Below are 23,070 nucleotides of genomic sequence, written 5' to 3' on the forward strand. Positions count from 1 at the left end.
ATTCTGTCGTCCCACGCCGACATCTCGGTTGGTTTCTACGGCGCGATGCTATCACATAACATATAAACCCACAAGATAGAATTTTATAAGTTATGCCTGTTATCAAGTTGCGTGTTTCTAAGTTATGTGGTTCGGCGTCGTGTGTTTCCAAGTGAAAACCTATCAAAGTTGTGTGTTTCTAGGTTACGTGTTTTCTAAGTTATCTGGATTTTTCGACAGTTCTAATTATAACCGTTCTAAGTTGTATTTCTAAGTTATAATAGTTCTAAGTTGTGTGTTTCTAAGTCACATGTTTCTAAGTCATGACAGTTATTAGGTAGTTATCTGATTTTTTTTCGAGAGCTCTAAGTTATGACTGTTCTGAGTTGCATGTTTCTAAGTTATACGTGGATCCCATCTGCTGCAGCCAATTGCCAATTTGTTTTGGGCGGAACCATATGGCGATGGCGAGGCTAAAAAGTGACTTCAACTACGTCACAGCATTCCTAACTCCATGGCTCTTACTAACGCTCTTATTTTCTTTGGAAATCAGCGAACTTTGAGGTATTTATCGGCAACGTAACAACCTAAATGTCGTTAAACTTTTCGAAAGAAAATTTTGGCTACTTTGATTTTTTTTTTTTTTTTAGTCGTTCGTTGCTGGGAATATCCACCTTAAATGTTTCAGACTATCTATTTTACCGATACGGAACAAGCAAAACACCACGTTAAAGTGCTTTATCTTTTGTTTAAAAACTTAAAAAAATTGCACAGCCGCAAAGCATGAGTGTTGAAAATAATAACTTCAGTTTCAATGCAAAAAAAAAATGAAACACGTGCACATGGTGGTCATGCTTATTTCATTCCAACCAATATAATTCAACACAGTCCAAAATTAAAAAAAATATATAGTTTGCAATTATACTCAATACGCTACTCCGATAATATACGATTCCATGTATTCTGAATTTAAAATGTTTGTAAAATTACTTTTATGTAAGTCATTATGATTAGAAAATTTCTACGTTTTCTGTATATTTACAAATTAATTTTTTTATTTTGGCATTTTTCAACCGCACAGGTTTTTTTAGTGGCCATATTTCGCCTTTTCAGTTGTGTTCTCCTCCCTCCCCCCTGTTTTCGCCCCTGCCTGGGAGGAGGGCCGTGATTGGTCGGCATACACGGTGATGAGAAAAAAAGGGGGGGGGGGATAGGATGGAGCCCTCGAAGTACCAGGCTTCCCCACCTGGGAGAACGGCTGGAGCACAGGGAAAATAAAGTATGAAATACTACACAGTCGACACTCAAATTCTACGGAACATTCTGAAAACACGAGTTCGGAGATACGCAGTCAGAATTACACAACCGCACTCGGCGTATTCTTAAACTCTTTTCGTAAACAGACACCACTCGGATGTGTTGAGCAGTTTTTAAATCGTGTGGTGTTTTTATGAAGTTCTGCACACCCTATGCGTGCCAAGGTAGGCGGGGCCCCTAACAAATAGGCTACATTGGACAGGCGAGAGTGTGAAAAATAACCTAGTAGCAAAACACGTGACTAAAGAAAAATATTTTGTACATAAAGTATTCCATTGTAAGAATAGACTAAGTTCTTTTTTTTTTAAGAAATTTTAAGCCCCGGGACTCATGCTCCATGACGTAAGTGCGTTTTTTTCCTTTATAAAATTTTATTAAAATTGTAATTGGTTTTACATAAATTTAAAGTATTTCTTTGATGATGAGAACGGATTTTCAATATGGCGAACTTGACATCATAAATTAAAATTAGCGTATTTCAAAGTGGCGGAAACTTGAAGAAAACAAAAATGGCGAGTGCGAAGCTCGTGGAAAGTTCTAGAATAGAAAGAAAAAAAACGGCGGAATCCAATATGGCGGCCGGGGTCACGGTCAAAGTCATACAAGATGGCGGCCCAGCCTGAAGCCTGGCGCCGAACCTGCTGATTATAACTACCGATTAGCCGGGATGTTCGAGGGAGAGCTGAGAACAGCGGTGCGGCCGCGCTCCCCCCTCTCCTCATTTTGCACGACCCAGTTGCCATTCCACCGGGAGATCTAATGAGCGCCTTGTCGTCTTTACTGGCGGCGGCGGGCATCGCGGGCCGGCGGAACGAACGAACCAATGGCCAGAGCCGTGACGGCGCACGAGATTCCGCTGTTCCAGCTAACGGGAAAGTCACCCGCTCCACCATTATCCTGCACGAGACCTGGGGCTCGATTCTGAAATGGCTCACGACAACCAGTCTTCCGCCAGCATCAGTATGCTCAAAGTATGATTTATATATATATATATATATATATATATATATATATTCCAGTAATGGGATTTCAACCCAATCAAATACACTTTAATCTCTTTCGGAGGCACACACTTTGCCAACACGCTGTCAAAGCACAACTAACGTGGTGTAGAGATTGTTAGTGATCAATTGAGTAATGCCAAATTTCTAACGTGTTTTTAAAGTTGCGATATATATATAAAATATTTATGTTTATGCTGCAACACGTGGGTTTGCAATGTTGGCGATTTAGGTTCGGCGGTAGCGATAACGGGTTCTCCGGATTGCGGTATTCGACCGCAGCAGCTCGTCGCTCATGACGACAGTTCGTCAATTTCCAAGCTCCTGTGCACGAGGCTACAATCACTGGCCACACGGATGAAATAGTCAGACCGCAGGCACCGTCCTTTAACGGGCATAGCCTCGCAACTGGGGAGCTTGTGAAATAGTACTCTGGTTGCAGAGAGCGCCCGTGGGCCTCTGAACACGCGATCACGACGCCTGCACTGTACATGTTTTCATTTTTATTTCTTATTTTGCATTTATGAATTTTCCCCGTGACAAACTGTGCAAAACTCCAATTGAGCATGTCCAAGAAGTTGTAATAAATCAAAATTCCCTATTGCGTGAATAATTGAAAGAACGCAGTACTTACGGGTCTGTCTCCGTCTGCGTACTATTGTAAAAACTCTGTGTATATATTTGAAGTGAAACTTCTTTACTCAGTGGGGCTACAATTTTCGAGCGTTACGAATATTTCGATTGCATAAGAGGAATAGTTCGGAACGTGGTGGGCGAACCGGTAGAGTGTGTGTCAGCGGCGACTCCACTCCAACGCATGCACTAGCGGTCAAATGGGAAGACGTCAAATGTGGAAGGGGATAGGTACGTAGCGTAGCATGCTGTATGCTAGTTGTAACGGCCGGCAGGGGAGAGGTGAAAATGAGGCAGCAGTGATGCTACGGAATTCTCGTAATGCTGCTTGTGTTTGTCTACTCCTCAGTTTATTTTTCATTTTAGATCATACCCACGTCCTTACTATTCTCAATTATTAAATATTGTTCAATAAAAAACTATACATAATAAGTAAGAAGTTTCACTTCTGTCGCGCGTGAAATCCACGCACACACTTTATGAAAACAACTATTGCTACACAATAATGTTAGCGGTAATACTGGGCTCGGATTCTTACCGGGAATTTGGCATTATTTTAAAGAATTATGCGTTACATTTCGTTTCCGAGGTGCGTATAAAAAAATTGGTTGTCTGTATAGTCGGTTTACGGACGATAGTTTAACGTGACAACGTCATAACAAAACATTGATGAAATGTTTGCATACTTTTATGAATAAAACTGAATCATTTTTATTGAATTATCATTATTTTGTATTGATACAAAGAATGAGTGAAAAAATCTACAATTTAATTGATAGATTTACTTTTATTTGCACTCATTAATTCAAATATGTTTATTACTTTAACGAAAAGATTATTTTAACTATAACTTTTATACATGTTTGCTATTTAACTTGTTCCAATCTGTGTTATTCTGTTAAGGATAGGACGATGATAGGAAAAGTAGGAAACGAATGGGAGAGTTTCTAGTTTAATGTGCCTCGAAAAAGTCAAATCGATGGTTGTTCCCATCGAGTGGAAGAGAGATAGATGAGGCGCAAGCGTACAATGAGCGTAACGGGACAATGTGAGTAACGGGACACTTTTTCGTGCGTGCAGCCGGCGTTCATCGTCAAAAAGTGTATTTGCTACTGGAGAACATATGAAATTGCTCGTTACCGAGGTTAAGACGTTGCACATCTCGGGCGAGTACTGAAAGTCTCGCTCACATGTTTTTCTTTCCTTTCAAAACCCCTTTGGAAATAATTTCAACTGATTGACACGGACTATAAGAGCGCTGCGCATGCGCCTTAACCGACCCCCGTCGTCTACGTACACAACTTGTCGCACGCTAGGTCCGCAGTTGATCCAGAACTGTGGGGCCGGTGAGACACTGTGTGCGGTCGAACCGGAGCGGCGACCTCTTCCAGAATTCTAGGTCAGTTGTTCTAAGTACATGTTCGATTTTTATAAATGTTCTCTTCTTGAGAGACCCGCACTGAGCACTTTAAGAAACGCGATCGAAAGAACATCCAATTAAAAAAAAAAGTGAGTGTACTTATGTACGCGCGCTAGACGTTACTTACTTACCGTAATAAAAAAAAAACTTTAATTTAGCATGTAAATAATTAATACAAATCAAATAATGTAAGGCCTGTAGTGATATTATAAATACAATTGATAAAGTATAAAATTACAGCCAAAATAAAAATAATTAAATAAATTCTCAGAATTCAATATTAATATAAACACATCTGAACATGTAATAAATATGTGAATATTTATTAAAATTTAATAATTACAATTGGTTTAAAATAATTTGATAATATATAATACAATTAAATAATACATACGGGAACATAACCTCACTTAATATGAATGCACATAAAAAAAGTTTATAAACAATTTCTATTACTAATATTTTAAATACATGTATTTTATTATATGGATTAGTATTTAATATAAATCAATAAAGTAAATGATTTAAAAGCACATACATAATTTTTATTTTTATGTAGCCTTTTATTCATCCTGTCAATTTTTGGATTGTATGCTGCGCGCGCATCGTAAATATTCACCTATAAGTTTTTCATTAAGCGACTAAAAAAGTAAATTACTTAAAAAACTCCTCGAAAGGTGTTTCAGCCTCAGCGGCAGAAATGCATAGTGTGGCACCGGCCTTGGGCGTTCGCCATTTCCGGCAGGCAGTAAGTGGTTCCGAGTTGGAACGAGAGTGGAGCAGTTCTATCAGCGAGACGGCTCTCTGGCGAGAAGGTAAGACGGCACACTTTTTTTTTTAACGGATTCACATCCCCAAAAGGAATTCACACTAAAAAAAAACCTCTTACGCGTGACTTTGAAATTGTGATGCCTTTTGTTTCCTCGAATTTTTTAATGTGGCTTACACAACCTAACTACCTTTCATTTTAGTTACGTTATCCTGGAATTGTGGGAAGAAAAAAAGCTTCAGTTAAAAAAAAAAAATAAGTATTAAAATTTTTTTCGGGTGAATTACTGAGGATTTGTGAATATTAGGCTACAGGTTTTTTTTCTCTTTTTTTTACAGAGGGCAGTAACGTGATTGCAAATGACTAACAATTTATTACCGCAGAATTTTTTCTAGCGACCAACTTTAAATTTTAAATGTATATTACTATCGGGTTGTAATGATGAGATGAATTACAACTGCGACGTTTTTTAAGTTCGTCAAACTAAATTACGTCAGTTGACGAAAGCTCATCCCGGTTTAGTTTCTCCTGTTATTTGAAGGCTTTTTTGTGTGATGTGTATGTGTGTATGTGTCGTTTTATTTCGAGTTATTAACTATATGGGTGAGTTAAAAAATATGTGATTCGTTATTGATGGTCGTTTTTACAATATTTCCTTGTAAGAGTTTATTCATTTCAATATGAACTGATTGCGTGTGTTTCAAACTATCGATTTTTAAAATTTTCTTTATGATTTTTTTAAAAATTTTATATAAGGCAGATACATCAAAACTTTAAAACCTTTCTCTAGGTGTTTTATAAACCTATCTAATGAAAGACATCTTGAAATGCAAAATAAAATTATTTCAATTACATACAATAGAAAAATCCCGCCCTTACCTAAAGGCACACATGTTATCCTAAAACCTTAAAAATTCCGGTTTAATTTTATAGTTCTGAGAAAAAAAAGTTTGATTGTTTTAATGAATGTAATAATAAAACTAGAGAGTTTTAAGAAATAAGCTAAAAAAGAACAGTTAACCCACAACTGTATACCACATTATTTCATGCTATTAGTACATGTTAGGACTGGCATAAATTTGACTTAAAGTTCATAAAACCCTTTTAATGACTTCTTTAGTTGAAAAAATACAATTTTTTTCAAAAAATTAAATATTTTTATATTATGAATATAATTAAAAAATCATGTCCAAAAACACGAAATATTAGAAGCAAAATAATTTATATTACTACCGCCTAAGATGGCGTCGCCAATATCCTTGCGCTAGTGATGTGGTTCTCTATAAACTACCCGAGTTACAACACTCTGAAGAAGGTTTGTAAGGCTTGAGTTTCCTCGCCGAAACTTCCCCCCCCCTCCCCCCTAAATACCCAGCTCAGTCGGATGCACACCGGTTTAGTGCGCGGCGAGTCCTGGGTTCTAGACCGAGGTAAGACACGGGTGCAAAATTCGTACTGCTTCGAAGATACTATCGAGATAAAGCTAATGTTGGAACGGATAGCAAAACATCAATTTTTGTAGTTGGCGAAAGCTATTGACTTTTATAATAGATATGAGTTGTGAAAGAACACTATGCAGAAATAGAAAGTATCACAAAGTATTCAAATCATAATACTGTAATTTAGTAAAAACAAAATGTATTCTTTCAGTGGTAGTATATCAACGGAATTTCCCCCCTCTTTTTTGTTCTACAGTTCGGCTCATAAATATGTGCCACAAAAACAAACAATAATATTAATTACAGAGTCTTTATTGTGTTAGTATAAATACACAGGTACTTGTAAATTATTTCTTGCAAACAACACAAATTATTTAAATGAAAATTACAATACTGCAAAATTTCGGTGCTGTATTTACAAAATAAATTCAAGTGTTTATACTAAAGTGAAAAAAAAAACTAAAACGAAAATAATCTTTTCAACTACTTGTGTAGATTTTTACTGAATGACTGTCAAATATCCTTCATAATTCTCAATCACAAAACGTAAAAGAAGAAGGTAGGTGTATTTCACACGTGAAGACCGGTAACAATAACAATGACAGGCTGCTGCTTGGAATTCACAGTTTGGCCTATCTCTGTGCCCGGACGATAACGTGCTCGTTAGAGGGAATGCACCGCAGCTGCCGCATTCGACGGGCCTAACTGCGTCGCTGCGAGGGAGCGAGGTCGTCTTGTGCCGCACGTGTTCGCAGCTCCGACGAACAGACAACTACTCGACTGCTCGACTGCTCGACTGCTCGACTGCTCGACTGCTCGACTGCTCGACTACTCGACTTCTCGACTGTTCGACAACTCGACTACTCGACTACTCGACAACTCGACTACTCGACTGTTTGACAACTCGTTTGATAAACTGCTAGACTAGTCGACTGTTCGACAACTCGACTGATAAATTGCTCGACTACTAGACTACTCTACTGTCCGACTGCTGGACTATTGACTGCTCGACTGCTCGACTACTCGACACCCGCGAGTGGCCAGTAACGGTACACAATAAATGAACGCGAAGCGGGGCCTTTCGAATTTTCGCGGTTAAAGGATCATCATACCCAGGCCATCTGGAATTTAATTTTTTTGATTAGAGCACATTTAGCTCTCGGTATACGGCATTTGGTAGGGAGTAATTTCGTGAATGGAACGGAAAAGTGAAAACGTGATGCTGCCATCTGTGGAGGATGGCGCGCAAAAATTCATAAAGCCAAAGGGAAACTTTACGCGATTAACTGTTTAAACTTTACGAGATTAACTGTTCAATGAATTTTAACAAGATGTAAATCAGGTTACAAAGCCGGAGATTAGTATTTTTTCAAGTCTTTAATTCGTTTTTATCGGAGACGTTTCATTATATAGTTTAAAAATTCAGTCTGCTAATAAAATGATTCAATAGTCGACGTAGCTGCTCCAGCAGCGAACTCTAGCGGCGGGTGCGGAAACTACGTGAGATTCGCGTCCAGAAATGTAGTTGAAAACATAATTTGCGTTTATTAATCACGCTAAGCATTATTATAAAGAATTCTAGGTTAAATTTCGTGTCCGAGTTTCGTATTATAAGTGTATTTTATCATTACACCATCAGCTACAAATACAGGTTGAAATAATTTCAAGACTTTTTTAGAATCTTTAAAACAAATATTCTTATATTTTATATCACATGTCATATAATAACCTTTATACACAATAAGCAAAATTAAAATTATTGCTAAATATATATAGTTTTCCCAGAAACGCAGACTTTTATAAGTAAAATATAAAAAATATTTTTCATAGATAAATTCTACATGATTAACCACAAAAACTTAATGGGAGGCAATAAACTGAAGTTGACGTGAAAAAAAACAAACTCAAATTATCAAAAGGCTTCTGTAAATTGATTTTATTAATTTTTTTCCTTCGTGTTTTTGGTGACCTGTATACACCCTAAAACTTACACAAAAATACAATAATGTCCTAAATAATTCGCCACCTAACCATGGTTGCCTTTGAGTTAGTGACGCGAAACGTTAGCTGCAACGATCGCTGTTGCAAATAACCTGTTATCACCGCCTCTAACTGCCATGCCCAGCACCGTAGCACATGAGGCAACTATTGCACTGCGTTCTAATGTTACCTAAAATGGTCATGGCTTAGGAAATAAAATCAAAGGTGTAGTATAAATCCTAATAATGCTCCAAAGGTTCAAAGCAAACAAACAAAATCAGTTGGTAAACACATTGCTCAAATACTTTCATCCTAAGGAGAAAAAAAATAATCAAAGAAACAAAATGGTAGAATCAAATTTACCTACCATTTCGACGTCAACAATTTGTTGAATGCATTTTTTTTTTGTAAATCGTAGAATCTGAACCACTTGACAGAATTCGACGGGGTTTGTTTTGTCGGTTAAGTAGATATTTTCATTACAGAGACCTGAATGTACAGAAATAGTCAAGACATTATAGTTTAAAAACAAATTGCAAACTGGCTTGAATTTAAAAAAAATATATAAAAAATATCTTAAAAAATCTATAGTAACCAAATCTTAAAACCAAAAATAAGTAATTTTTAAGCTAATTTTAACTCCTTAAAACATTTTATTATGCAAATGAAAAATAAAATCACTGGAAGATACTTCGTTCTCTGGCTTTGCTTATGGGAACAGAACAACTCAAAACTTGTGCACGCTGGTGTGCACTAAGAGACGAAGAGGGGAAGGGGAATCCCTCTCGAATGCATGCTTGTCGCTTCATTAACATTCCCATCACGCCTCTGGCGATGACTCACGCTGCTTCCGAACAGCAGGGATGTGTACTTTGCCGACGCAGCCTTAAGGCTGGTTCACACCAGGCCAGTAATTTGGTCGACTGGCGGTTGATACAGTAAACTCGCCATTTGTTTGGTGAAAAAAAAAAGTACATCAAACCAAATTCAAAAAATATCAGGTCAGCATTTTGTATTTATCTATACTTGAACATTCCGTCCTTTACCGGCAAATGGTTAGAACTAAATATGGCGTCCTCTACCAGCAATGGTTAGAACTTAAGATGGTTTTACCTTCCAAATATCACTGGTTACCATGTGTTTCCTGAGACATAATTTTGGAATTCGAAAGCATATATTCTTTATTTATTTCTTTATTTCCTCAACTGATCTCGTAGCCTCATGGCCCCTACAAGATTGGGGCAGGGTGGATCCCTGAGTCTGGAGGGGGCCCGGGCCCACCCCTGTTTATTTTCATCTCAGTGCGTGGAATAAATATACATAATCGCTGTGGTTATTTTAAAGTAAAATAATTTTATAAACAAAGCTTAGTTTGTGGACTTATAAAATAGTAATTATAATTATAACCCTGTATTTTCAGGTTAAATAACATTCTGAAAAGAGTGTAGGTAAGAAATAACCATGCAATTATAATGTAGCGCGTGACTGTAAAATTGGGGGGGGGGGGGATCGTCTCCGATCTTGGTTCCAGGGCAGGTAATCGAATGTGGGAGGCCATGCGTATCCTAGTGGCTTAATGTCTCTGCATTCAATCCTCAACACTCTGGCTTCACTCGAGCAGATACTGAGCCACACAAAAAAAAACAGGATTATTGTACAAAATAAAATTCATCGGCGACTCTGGCAACAACCTACCTCCAAACCTCGGAACTAAGATGGCCGCCGACAGCAGACTAAAAAAAAAAAAAAGTCAGCGGACCCACTGCAGACGATGCCTGTCGAGAAGGGAGGGCGCGCTCTGAACTGGATCAATTTGTGTGGGATGCGTCGGAGCTGTTTGGAAGGTGACTGGATCCGTTTGTGTCGACCTCCTAAAATGCTCCAGAAGTGAGGTGCTCCCCCTACTGAAACTACCCTCTACTGAACTCGCTTATCGCATCGTGTGAACGCTCACTCGCCCAACTCGCCTTTACCGGCAGAAACTACGTGTGATTCACGTCCAGACACGCAGTTGAAAACACGATTTGCGTAATTATTTTTTAAAATCACGCTCAGCATTACTTTAAAGAATTCTACATTAAATTTCGTGTTCGAGTTTCGTGTTTATGAGCGTGTTTTCAACATGAGAACACATTAAATTTTTCGTCACAGAGGTTAGAGGTTTACACAATTCTGGCGAGTGTTGAATGACTTTTTTTTAATTTCCGATGCGGCCATCCTGATATTCCCGACACGGAGCTCAAATAGAATACAGAGGGATTGGCCGGACGTAACTGCACGATTATATTATTTTGATCTTTCAGACATGACGTCACGCGTGGAAAACCGACACATGAACCATGGGCGTCACAACCGGGGGGGGGGGGGGGGGGGACACGTCCCCCCCAATAATAAAAGTCTTCAATTTCGTCCCCTCCAATAATATATTCAGTTTCGTAGTTTCGTAGATTCTCCTGATGTTTAAATTAATGATTTTGTGTGGATATAGCACAAGCAGATATGTTAACTGTGTTTTTACAAATTTGTTCTCTGAAAATTTTTTTTATAAAATTAAATTATATATTGCAACCAACTATAATTAGAATATTTAGGAAAGAAAAATGCCTAAAAACCACCTTTTTGCACCTTCAAACCCCAAATTTTCCCGGGAGAGGACCCCCGGACCCCCCGCTTTTTTTTTTTTTCGACGGGATGAATATTCCTCAAACAACTAAATCAATTGAAGTCCCCTCCAAAAAATATATCCTTGCCACGCCCATGCATGAACTGAGCTTGTATGGGAGCCCTTTACGCTTTCAGTCGGAAATCTCAGATCACTCTTCAACTCCCCCACCTCCAGGGTTCATACTTTTTGGACTTCGACTGTCCTTGCAGATTGGAGTGAGAGCGCACGTGCCTTAGTGACGTCACCCGCACCGCATCTGTCGCACGGATTGACTGGGGTTGGTTTGGCGTGTGCGTGTGTGTGAGGGGGGGAGGGGGGGGGGGGGTTGTGTGGTACAGAATACAATGCCTTCTCTCCCCATCGTGAGGGGAAACTTGTCAGAACGAGGCTCAGGGCGTGCACACATACGAGCCGAACGAAACGTGTCATCTGGAGGAAAAAAAAAATATCTATATTTCTCACTGCCTTCATATTCGAGAAATCAGCGGTTAAGTTCCCCGCCAACCTAGGAACACATTCGGTGCGCATAACTAGAGCAATAAGCTCGCGGGTTGATAACTGCTCAAGATTTCAGAAGGGGGGGAGGGGTCTGATTACGAAAAACTCTGAAGGTGGATGAGTACTTCTGTTTCCGTATTTCGTTTTAAAAAACTGTTATAGTCAGAAGGGCTAAAATGGCTAAAAATGCGTGTTTTCAAAGTAATATTTAGGCACGAATCACCCGGTACAGATTCTTGAATGCACTCGAGGGACTTGTATTGCACCTTTATCTTCGTTGCTACGTCGTATAATCTAATCTCACAGTTAGTTGCCTTTGCGCGACGAGAAGACTGCGCGCCGGTTCAGAGCCTTGCGCTGAGAGGCGATATCGTGCTAGAAGCACCGGCGAGCGCCTACCTTATTATTCTCCTCACTGTAAAATAAAATGAAAACCTGACCAGGCCTTTTTGAAACCATCGAAAAACTTGCGGGCACAACATCAAGCCGAGCTAAACACGGTTCTGAAAGTTCTCGGCGCCAAATGACACCAATAAATAATATTATGAATTTATCTCTAGCTGAGAAATTGATTGAACATAGCTAATTACACTGGGTATACCTACCCACGCGGCGTATCCCGAAAACCGGATCGCATGCGAGTCCGACACACGACAATAATATAGCCTATAATTTCAGGCTGTCCAGCGCAAACTGTAAACGCAACTCATTGAATTTATTTTTATTTTATTTGTCAATCTCCAAAAGTTTATTTGCAACACGGGACAACGCGAGAACACGTGAATTTGCTCTTCACCGAGGGTTAGATTTTTACACCATCTCTTGAGAAGTACTGAAAGACTCCCTCACATGTTTTTTTTTCTCCCTCAATTGTGGAGTTTTACAGAGTTGGACATTAAATAACAGGGAGTGGGGCCCTGCAAAAATTATTGGAACCCGGGCTTTGGTCCTTCGAAGATCCTACCTCCAAGGTATGAATCACTCGTAAAGAACGGCACGGGAGGTTCTGAGGAAGGAAGGTAGAATGGAAAGTAGAACCAAAGGTGGTGAGTCGGTGAGAGAGGAGAGAAAGTGAGAGAGAGAGAGAGAGAGAGAGAGAGAAAGAGAAGGAACTGTTGCGCGGTGCATCAGCTCACGAGCTGGAAAGTCTGCAGGCGTTATACAACGTGACCCGCGTCTGGAACCTGGTTCCTACCGGATGAGTCAGCCATCTCGTTCTCTCTCTCTCACACACACTCACTCACTTGAATCACGCATCTCGCCATCTTGTTCCCCCTTCCCCTTTCGTAAGGCAAGCTCATCACTCCTCTCCCCGTTTTCTCTCTCTCTGTGCTGTCCGACCCGGGTCGGCGAACCCCGTCTCACTTACGCCCCTGCCAGAAGGCGCGCTGAGTAACAACGTTCGCCCATCGCGATAAGACACGCAAGGATTTAGAAGCTTCAAGAAAAGCAACGATTTGGAGTTTTAGGAGTTTAGTGAAACCTTTTACAGGGTAAATTTAATATTTTGAAAAAAAAAAAAAAAAAAAAAATCTATACTAACACAAACTCGCGGTTTTAACTTTAAAACTGTTCATATCCGTATGAAAACAGGGCCCAGGAGCAAATAACTTCGTCGGGCCATCCCTCCCTATTATTTAGTGTACCGTTTCTAAAACCCGATGGTTGTATTAATTGTATTAATGGGGAAAAAATTAGACCAAATCTCTTATTTACAGTTATAATAAATGAAATAAAATGAAAATTAATTAATTTTGACAAAAACTTAATACAATGCTTTGTAATGTACCGAAGAAAAAACGAATAGCACCGATGGTTTCCCGACTCTCGAGCACGCAACGTTGTCATGGAGACGAAGTACCCACTGTTTCCCGGGCCTAAACACCAATCAACATTGATAATCGGTTTATTATAAATCATAAATTATTAAGACCATTAATCGAAATAAAAACTACCCTATCTCTCAAGTTGGAAAAAAATTACACATAAATGCCAATTTTCATCGAAATCGGTTGACTTGGCGAAGAGTTCACTGGAAACAAACATCAGGACACTGGATTTATATATATTAAGATATATATATATGTCATGTATCTTATGTATATATGTTATGTATGCAGTGGTTCCAATACTAGCAACATAGTTGTTATCTCGTATCTCAGGGTTAACTCATGCATTAAAAAAAGAAACATGGGCGGGTGGCCCTCACGCGCTTCAGAAGTGAAACTTCACAGATGAGAGGAATATGAATTTTATCTAGAGCACGCCAATATTTGAAACACGCGTAATCATGCGTCGAACACGGACCTTTATTTGCTAGTGTCTGTCCGTGTCTTCAGCGGAATTTAAGAATGAATTAACGGAATTTTTTGATTGTTGAAATGTGATATCTACATAGCCCTGTAGGAAATGTCTATACAAATAAATTGTCACAGTTGTAATCCCAGCAACGGATCCAACTTCAGTGTCGAGAGTTCGGAGTTGCGAATTACGATTTGCTTTAAGTATGCAAAAGCAAGAGAAAGCACGTAAACGTTTACTAAAGTACTAGCCGCAGTACCCGGCGTTTGTCCGTCCGCGAGTTCGTGTGATGCACTTAAGAGAGAAATGACATAAAATTTATGTTTGTATGTCTATGGTCTACGAATTTTTGTCTAACATGGCGATCGGTTGAAAGGAATAGAAGTTGATGCGCTGGAGCACCATCAAGTGGCAAGTTACGAAAAAAAGTGGCTAGCATATAAAACTTCTCCATGAAAAAAACACTTCGATGTGCCAACTTTCACGGTCAAACGGTGTCGGAGTTTATCAACGTCATACATACATACCAACATCCTATTACATGTATAGATTGGAAACTATACAAAATCGTGCGCTGACCGGGTAAGGGGGGGGGGGGATTTAGCCCGATGGAGCGAAGGTGGCGAAGCGGCAGGAAACAAAACTAAAATTGCTTTCTGGATGATCCGGGTCTGGCCGTCCTGATTTCGGGTTTTTCAGCTGATGTGTGAAATGCTACCTGCCTAGAGCAGTGGTTCCCAAACTTTTTTAGCTGGCGACCCACCTTTCCTTATAGGAATACCTCCACGGTCTATCGGTCCATGGTGGAGTTAAAAAACTTATTTGTATCGTATCCCTTTCTTATGTATATATAATTTACCATCAAATATTGCAAATATATATGTATATAATTACACATATATGCTTTTTTAAGATACCGTTTGATTATTGATAAACAATTTGTGTTCTGATTTGAAAATGGTTGACAAAATATAGGTAAGCACTTTGTAGCAAAACAGTTATTTCTTTAACAATAAATATGTGTTTGCACACAATTCGATTTGTTTCGATTTTTCTTATATTTTCTGATGGTTTATCGATGGTTTCTGATAGTTTTAGTATTGAGTCGCGACCCACCGTTTGGGAACCGCTGGCCTAGAGCATATCTATCTCATCCTTAGTTAATTAATGCATGCCTACTGCAACCCGCATGTGTGAGCCCAGGTTTGTTTTCCCTGGGACCAACTTAGCATATTTTTAATCTAGATTCAAGATAGGGGAGCAAGCCATGGCTTCAATCGCTGCCATGTCTGGCCCATCCCCGCACAAAACACCCGATGCATGCGACCCTCTCCCTGCATGGCTAATCCCAGCATGACAGGGCGTATAGGCTTCGGCCTGAGACGCACCTAGGTCCCTCCCTAACCCGGACTCCTTCATATACACTAAGGGCGGTGTTCCAAGACGTTCGGGCGAGGTAGCGAACAAGCACTGCCTTGTTGGGACACAGCAGTAACCTAACTCAGGAACCGTATTGCTGAACGTGTCCAAACCGAATCCCAGTAAGGAAACAAATGGGCAACAGTTTTTTTTTAAAAGTGCCCTGCGCGAGGCTAGAAACCCTTCGATAAAATTGTTACGGCAAAAATAATAGAGATAGCAGCACCATCGCAAAAAAAAAAAAAAAAAAAAGAACCGCCTTTCTAATCTTCTCGAGTACTTTTTTTTTCTTCAGGTTGCGATTATTTCTTGATATGACCATTAAAGTCCACAGAATGTATTCCAGGACATTTTCGCTATCAAAAAGTTTCATTTGGCACACCGACACGCTTGACGCGTCCTCCGATGATCACAAACGCAGACTAATGGCGCCAGACGCGGGTCTGCCCACTGAAACGAAATTAACGAAAATAAAAAAATAAAGTGAGCTCTGCGCATGCGCGGAATTTCGAGAAAACAGATCGGAACAGGACCGGACACCGAAATCCGTTCCCTAAGAACAAGGGACTGGACTGGCCGTTTATCCTTTCGCGCACCAGGGATGAGGTTAGGGTATACAGGTGTGGCGTTATTGTCTTGGAACACAGTGGAGGCGCATCAGCCCACACCTTTGTCGCGCGGCCCACGGCGGGTCGCCTGACGTCGTCGTCTACGGCCTTGTGGGTCCCGCCCACCGCGGCGCCGCCTCCGCCGGGACCAGCTGGAGCCGGGCGTCTCTCTCCTCTCCTCTCCTCTCCTCTCCTCTTCTCTCCTCTCCTCTCCTCCCGGCTCCTTTTCCGTTACGCAACACGCCGCGACGCGGTCACTCCCTCGACCGAAAAGGGCCGCGGCAGTAGCGACGGTGTTAAATGCGTCTTAATACATAAAAAAAAAAAAATTACCGTACGAAAAAAAAAAAGTATCAGCGAGGTTCCAACCTAGTATCTTGAAATTTATCTATGTAAATTGAACAAAAATAACCATGTAACGCTACACTTTTTCTTTTCTTTTCATTTCTACATTTACAGTAATACTGGGTTCGGATTCTTACCCGGGCTTTTATACCAATAGTTAAACTGTTTCCTGAATAGCTTTACTGTATTAACTACGCGCATTATACGCACGATAAAAACAAACTAAAGTCTAATTGTTGAATATTCTATTTTCTTTTCAATGTTTAAAAATAACTATGCTTGGATGAAACATCAATTAAAATGTAAAATTATGCGCAAGTTTTCGTAAGAAATGCTCAGTATTATCTCGAAAATACATATTTTTACGAGTGGGGGAAATCGTTTTCGCAATTAATAGCCCAATTTATTTATACTGTTTTATTTGCTACTAATATTTAAAATACACTAATTAAATCACCACACTTAATGTCTGTTCACAAATCAACAAGTATCTGTCCAGTCTCAAGTTCACACTCCTCACTGGAGCTAGGTTGGACAGTGGCTCGCACCTTACCACGCGCCTGTCCGCGCACACAGTCTCGTGCCACTCAGTCGCACTCTCACAGTCCTGTCGCTCCGCGCCTGCGCCGCTAGACGAACTAGCACTTCACTCAACTCGCCTACTCCCGCGGAGACCAGCGTTGCCGCTTTTATACCCGTTACCGTCTTTCTGGAACCGACTGGAGTGGTTGGGCCGACCCGACGTTCAAGCATCCAGAATAGCGGCGCATTGTTCACGCCACTCCACGCGGTGGCCTCTGCAGGCCACTCAGGGATAGGTACAAGCGCCGGGGAAAGATAGCGCGGGGGCAAGGGGGTGTGTGTGAATATGTCGGGCCGCTATAATCCCCGAAGGTATGCGTGTGACGTCAGTGGCCGTGGGGCCTCCAGGCTGCTCAGGTACCTGGTGCGCAGGCCGCGCCCTTGCCTCCCACGTTTGTAACAATAGTAGTTTATATATGCAAAAATAACCATAGCCATGTGTTGTACAAAGTTACAATAGCTTTCTTGCAGCATTACAAACCATTTCTTGGCATCTTGTTTCCAAAGGAATCCTTTGTGAAAGCACAGAAAATATTTATTTCCTGAATAGGATAGTTTCGGGAAAACATGGATTACTGAAATCCGTAGAGCCAGATCGGCCTGGAGGTTTTCAAAAAAATTTTTTTTAAAAGACTGTTGATGGAACTGTCGATCATTTCTCAAATATTGAAATACCTTAGTTACGTCTATTCTCCGATTTGTCGCTTGGCAGCTAGTAGTTTTCCATTGTTCTAAAATTTTATTTTAATGGTGCATAACACCCTTAATAATCAAATCGCGTAGAAAATAATTGACTGCTTTCGTCTAATTTCTGCTTAAATTATCGCCAGCTTTGACTTTGTTGGTGTAGTTGGACAACCCCCTGTGTATGATTTGAGACATTTCGCGTGGATTGTGTCTGTAAAAAATCTATACTCCGAAGTAAAACAGTTTTGTATAATGCATATTTCGTAAAACAAAACTGATTCAAAAAATAGTAACTTGAAGAAGTAATGTAAAATATTCTATAAAGTTCATGTTTTTTTGGGAGCGTGTTCAAATAATTGTATTAATCAAGTGATCGAAGTGAACGAAGGTAAGAACAGTTAATGGGAATGGTAAATTTCGTCAGCTAGTCAAAATCAGACAGATTTTTTTATATTGTTTTCTTGACTATTAGAGAGAGTAAAAGATTCACTTGTCAATTCGTGCAGCCCGCTCGTAAAACAGTTGATACTGAAATAAAATATAATTTCGGGAGGGCTCTCTTTTTTTGTTTTGTTTTGAGATGTAAAGGGAATGGAGAACTTAGATGTTTGGAACATCATTCCATATATATGCCTTAACATTTGACACTTTGAGGCTGTCAATTTACCCACACATGATCAATCCTTAGTTAGAAAGTTCACTGGTCGATAACAAGGTTGCATCCTTTGGCGGGTTATGCACTTGATTAGGCAACCACTTATCATCCTTCTTTATAATTGGCTCAGAGTCGTCAAGAGCTTGTCAAGAGAACTCTACTCCAATCCTGAACGTGTGGCAGATGTACATATGGTTCAAGTCTACTTTGCCACATGATGAAAACGCGAAATAATCACGGCTCTATTTATAAGTGTTAAGTGTACGAGAAGTGTCATAGAAGATGATCAGGCATATATTGGATGAATGCTGCTGAAGCAGAAAAGAATATTCGACCAAAATTTAACTTTCATTACCAAGCCTGTTCGGTCACATGTAAGGTCATGTATTAATCACGACTATCTCTGTGTTAAAACATTGTAGAGTCGTCTAGTTTTCGTATCGGTCGCCAGAGATTTATAACATATAGCCTCGGTATTATCTTTGAAAGATTTGTGCAATGGGAGTGCATGACTTTATGTAAGCTTTTGGACATACGCCATTGCATTGGCATATGTCCAAAAGCTTACATCAAGTCATATAACCTCGGTAACGAGCAAATTCATGTGTTCTCAATGTATCAAATATGCTTACAATACGAAACTCGGACACGAAATTTAATGAAGAATTCCTTAAAATAATGTCCAGCGAGATAAATAAATAAATATAAGTATATGGAAATTGTGTTTCAAACTACATTTGTATACGCGAATCACACGTGTTTTTTACAGTGATCTTTTGTTCGTGCCCGCCACAGATGACAGCACCGTCATTACACATATCTGTTTCATGCCACTTCCGTTCTATTCACGAAATTACTTCCACCCAATGCCGTAATCTGAGAGCTATGATGTTATAAATCAAAAATATTGGACAAAGTATGCCTTCCGATTTTTTTCTCTCCATCAAACTTGTTTTAAATCCCGTCATGTTACCAAAGTCAATTCTGGTTGCGCTACTCAACTTTCTCAGTGGTTATTTCAAAATGAAAATAATGAAACGCAGAGCTAAGTGTGAAGTTTGAAATTTTTATGATACCTATGAATACTTAAACGTTAGTAAATTCTTATTAATTACCGCAAACGTGATTAAAACATTAACAAAGGTATTTTTAGCGACTTTCCGCAACATAATTAAGATTTTTAGGTTAAAATGGTCACTTGGGTGTTACGTAAGGTTTAAGAAGGGGGAAGGGGGGTACAGAAAAATGTTACTGCGCGTTACATGGGGGGGGGGGGGGAGGGAGGGAGGGTCAAAAATATTAAAGAATTGCGTTACGTAATTCTTCAACGCGCCCCGTTACGGACGGAACGAGCCTTGTGGACTTGTGGACGGAGGAGAGTGACGGAACGTCACCTGGCCTCACCTGCATCTGGGCCAATCGGGAACCTCCTCCGGGGATGGCCTTCATCGTTGTGGCTGTGGTGGTGGTGGTGCTGGTGTGTTGTATGAGGGTCGTCCCTCCCCCGTAGCTCTGCTGCACTAGCGCCATCTAGCGAGAGCTCCTGCAAACATCCATCGACACTCATTAGCTAACCATCTCCGTGAGTTATTTTGGAAATGATATCTGATACTAGATGACGCCGTTTGAACAGCTCTCTACGTAAAATTACAGATATTTTGTACATTTTTACATTTACACGAAAACATCTGTATCACTATAAAATAGTGTGCGATGTGATACTGGGTTCTGATTCTTATCCGGGCAGTCTTATCCAAAAATTAAAGTTATTTGTAAACCGTTCCCTGAATAGCTTTCCAGTATTAAACGCGCACACAATACGCACGATACAACAAAATAAAATCCAATTATTAAATATTCTATTGTCATTTCCACGGTTAAAAAAAAAAATGCCCGAATGAAACACCAATGAAAATATAACATCTTCCGAAAATTTTCGCAAGAAATACTCGGTAGGTATTATCTCGAAAAAACGTATTTCACTTATTCAAAATAGACATAGTATTATGTTGTACAAAGTTACAGCATTTTTCTTGTAGTATAACGGTATAACAAAACTATTTCTCGGCAACTGGTTTCGAAAATAACCTTTTGCAAAAGCACTGAAATTTTTTTTCTTTGTATTTTATCATGGCCTCGATAATGTCATTTAATCAGAACACGAATACGCAAAGAGGCGCGGCGGTGAAATTGTACAAATTCAACGTGGGGTAAACTTTGAGAGAACCTTCTTGTCGCTGACAGAACGAAGGGAACTGTTTGCGTGCCTTGTGGAAGTAAGTTCACCTAGCCACGGACATAGAGGCGGTATATGGAGAAGGGGGGGGGGGAGACAGCCAGAATCACCTCCCTGGTGATATACCGTCTCCCATGCTTAGTTTGTAGTGCACAGAAAAACAAATTCCTTCCTTTCGCAAAAAAAAAAAAAAAAAAAAAAAAAAAAAACCCTTTGGAATCCAGTTGCCAAGAAATAGGTTTATAATACTACAAGAAAGATATTGTAACTTTGTACAACACATGGCAATGGTTATTTTTGCATATTTGAAGTACGTTTCTTGAGATAATACTGAGTATTTATAACGAAAATTGGTGCATAATTTTTATACTTGAATTTATATTTTATTCAAGCACATTATTTTTTCAAATCATGTAAAATTAAAATAAGAATATTCAATAATTGGACTTCATTTTGTCGTAGTATGCTTATTAACGTATTCAGTTAATACTGGCAAGCTATTCAGGGAACCGTTTACAAATAACTTCAACTATTAGAGGTACTGGACAACACAAATCATAAATGCCCGGGTATACCCGGGTATACATAAATACCCAGTATACCTGCGAACACTATTTTGTAGTGATACAGTTGTTTTAGTGTAAATTAACAAATATAGGTTATTTTACATAGATACTTTTAAACTATTTGCAGAAAAAAAACTACAGTGAGTGCATTTAAATGGGGATTCACTCTCTCATTTCAATGCTCGATTTCTGTCATTAGCGCTGTCCTTGTTCCGGTGTGCTCTATTACCAGATATAAGTAATAGAGCACCAATGCTTTTAGAACTCAACTTTGTAAAGTAATGACGTTATTAAAAATATATCTGAAACATAATATTTTAAAAAGTAAAATTTTCAATGCGAATTTTAGAGGAAAAAAACATTTTCCTGATGTAATTCCTTAGGAGTATCATCTGATAATATTCAATTTTTATTTATAATTATACATAATTGAAAGACGCCAACATTATTTCAAATCTTTTTGTCATTCAATTTTATGGAATGCCTTGTTAGTAACAGTGACCGACTACTACAAATACTTTCTCCTATTAAATAAAAATTCGTATTTAGCATTGAAATATATATATATTTTTTTCCTTTCAGCATGACTACAACTGTAATAATAGGCTACTGCCAAAACCGGTCAGGGCTGGCCCCGGATTTGGGCGTTTGTGACTTCTTCCTGCGGTGTGACTCAAGGAAAAGGTTTCCAAACATCGTCCTCACTCCTTGGAAGAACTGAAGATGCGAATTCGGGAGTAAATCAATGCTACACCCCTCGAAATGTGCCGAAAAGCGGTCTAAGAGTTCCGAAATCGCCTTCATCGATGCATCGCTGCTGATGGCCACCATCTAACTGATGTGACCTTCAGAACATGGAAAAAAGAGGAGGGGGGATATATACTGATTCCAATAAAAAAACTCATCTCTTTAAGTTGCTCCTTTTTTTTTTTTTTAAATAGCCCTTCGAAACCGATACACGCCTTTTGCCCCGCCCTATACGTTAAAAGTTGTTTCAAGTACACGAATATCATGTGTTCTATTATTACTTTGTGGCTTATTCTTATTGTATATGTTCTGGCCGTGCTATCATCTCTAATCAATATTTCGTAACCTTGAAACGCAATCTCACTAGTTGTATTTTGTTATGTTTCCGTGCGTTGCGGAAGCAGCAAGCGCGATGGTGAATTGTTCCGGGAGATCCGTTTAACTTTTGCGTGATCCGTCACCTCCTTCCGTGCCGCAAGAAGACCGGGCCTTAAGTTTCTCTTGACGGGCCTGGGCGGAGGGTTGCAAGCAGAATAATGAATGCCCGACTGAGTCACTCTCCGCGGGCCGCGGCTGTTGAAGACCGCTCGCTGTTCCGTGGGTGCGAAGCGGCATGTGTGCGCGACTGAAGACGCACGGACGCTCACGCAAGGTGCTTGTGAACGATGAGTCACTCCTTATCCGCGGTCGGCCAGGCGTCAATTCACAAGGTACACACACGCGCAAGGGGCGCGCGCGTTGGGCGCGCAAGGCGCAGGAGGAACGTTTCAAGGTCATCGGCAAATGTTAAACATAAGAGTTAAGGGGCCCGCCTCGTCAGGGGTGTATGTGTGTTAGTGAGGCGGGATGATAAGCGCGACGCTCGCTGGTGCTTCTAGCGCGGTATAGCCTCTAAGCGCAAGTCTCTGAACTGGCGCGCATTCGTCTCGTCGTCACAGGATAACTGTGAAATTTGAGCGGTGACCGTAACATTATATGGCGGAGAAATGAAGATAACGGTGTTATGCAAGCCCCTTAAGTGCTTTCAAGAATCTGTACTAATTGTTTTATGCCTAAAAATTACTCTGAAAACACGCGTTTTAGGCATTTTAACTCTTCTAAAAATACAGTTTAAAAACTTAATCCGAAATTAAAAGTACTTTTCGGCCCTCAGCGAACTCTTAAATGCTATTCGTAAATAGGCCCCACTCGGATATCTTGAGTAGTTTTGAAATCGCGTTGTT

At 39.8% G+C, this 23,070-nt stretch overlaps 1 protein-coding gene across 1 annotated transcript in view; it reads right to left on the bottom strand.

Annotated features, from left to right (window-relative positions):
* LOC134538318 (zinc finger C2HC domain-containing protein 1C) overlaps window positions 1–23,070 on the bottom strand; it is a 129,512-nt gene that overhangs the window by 89,160 nt on the left and 17,282 nt on the right. The window contains exon 2 of the mRNA XM_063379529.1: window positions 19,703–19,841. Within this exon, the coding sequence (XP_063235599.1) occupies window positions 19,703–19,828 (126 nt within the window). The 5' untranslated portion in view covers window positions 19,829–19,841. The remainder of the gene's footprint in view (window positions 1–19,702; window positions 19,842–23,070) is intronic.

This window comes from Bacillus rossius, chromosome 13, assembly GCF_032445375.1.
Source record: "Bacillus rossius redtenbacheri isolate Brsri chromosome 13, Brsri_v3, whole genome shotgun sequence".
In the NCBI taxonomy this organism is placed as follows: Eukaryota; Metazoa; Arthropoda; class Insecta; order Phasmatodea; family Bacillidae; genus Bacillus; species Bacillus rossius.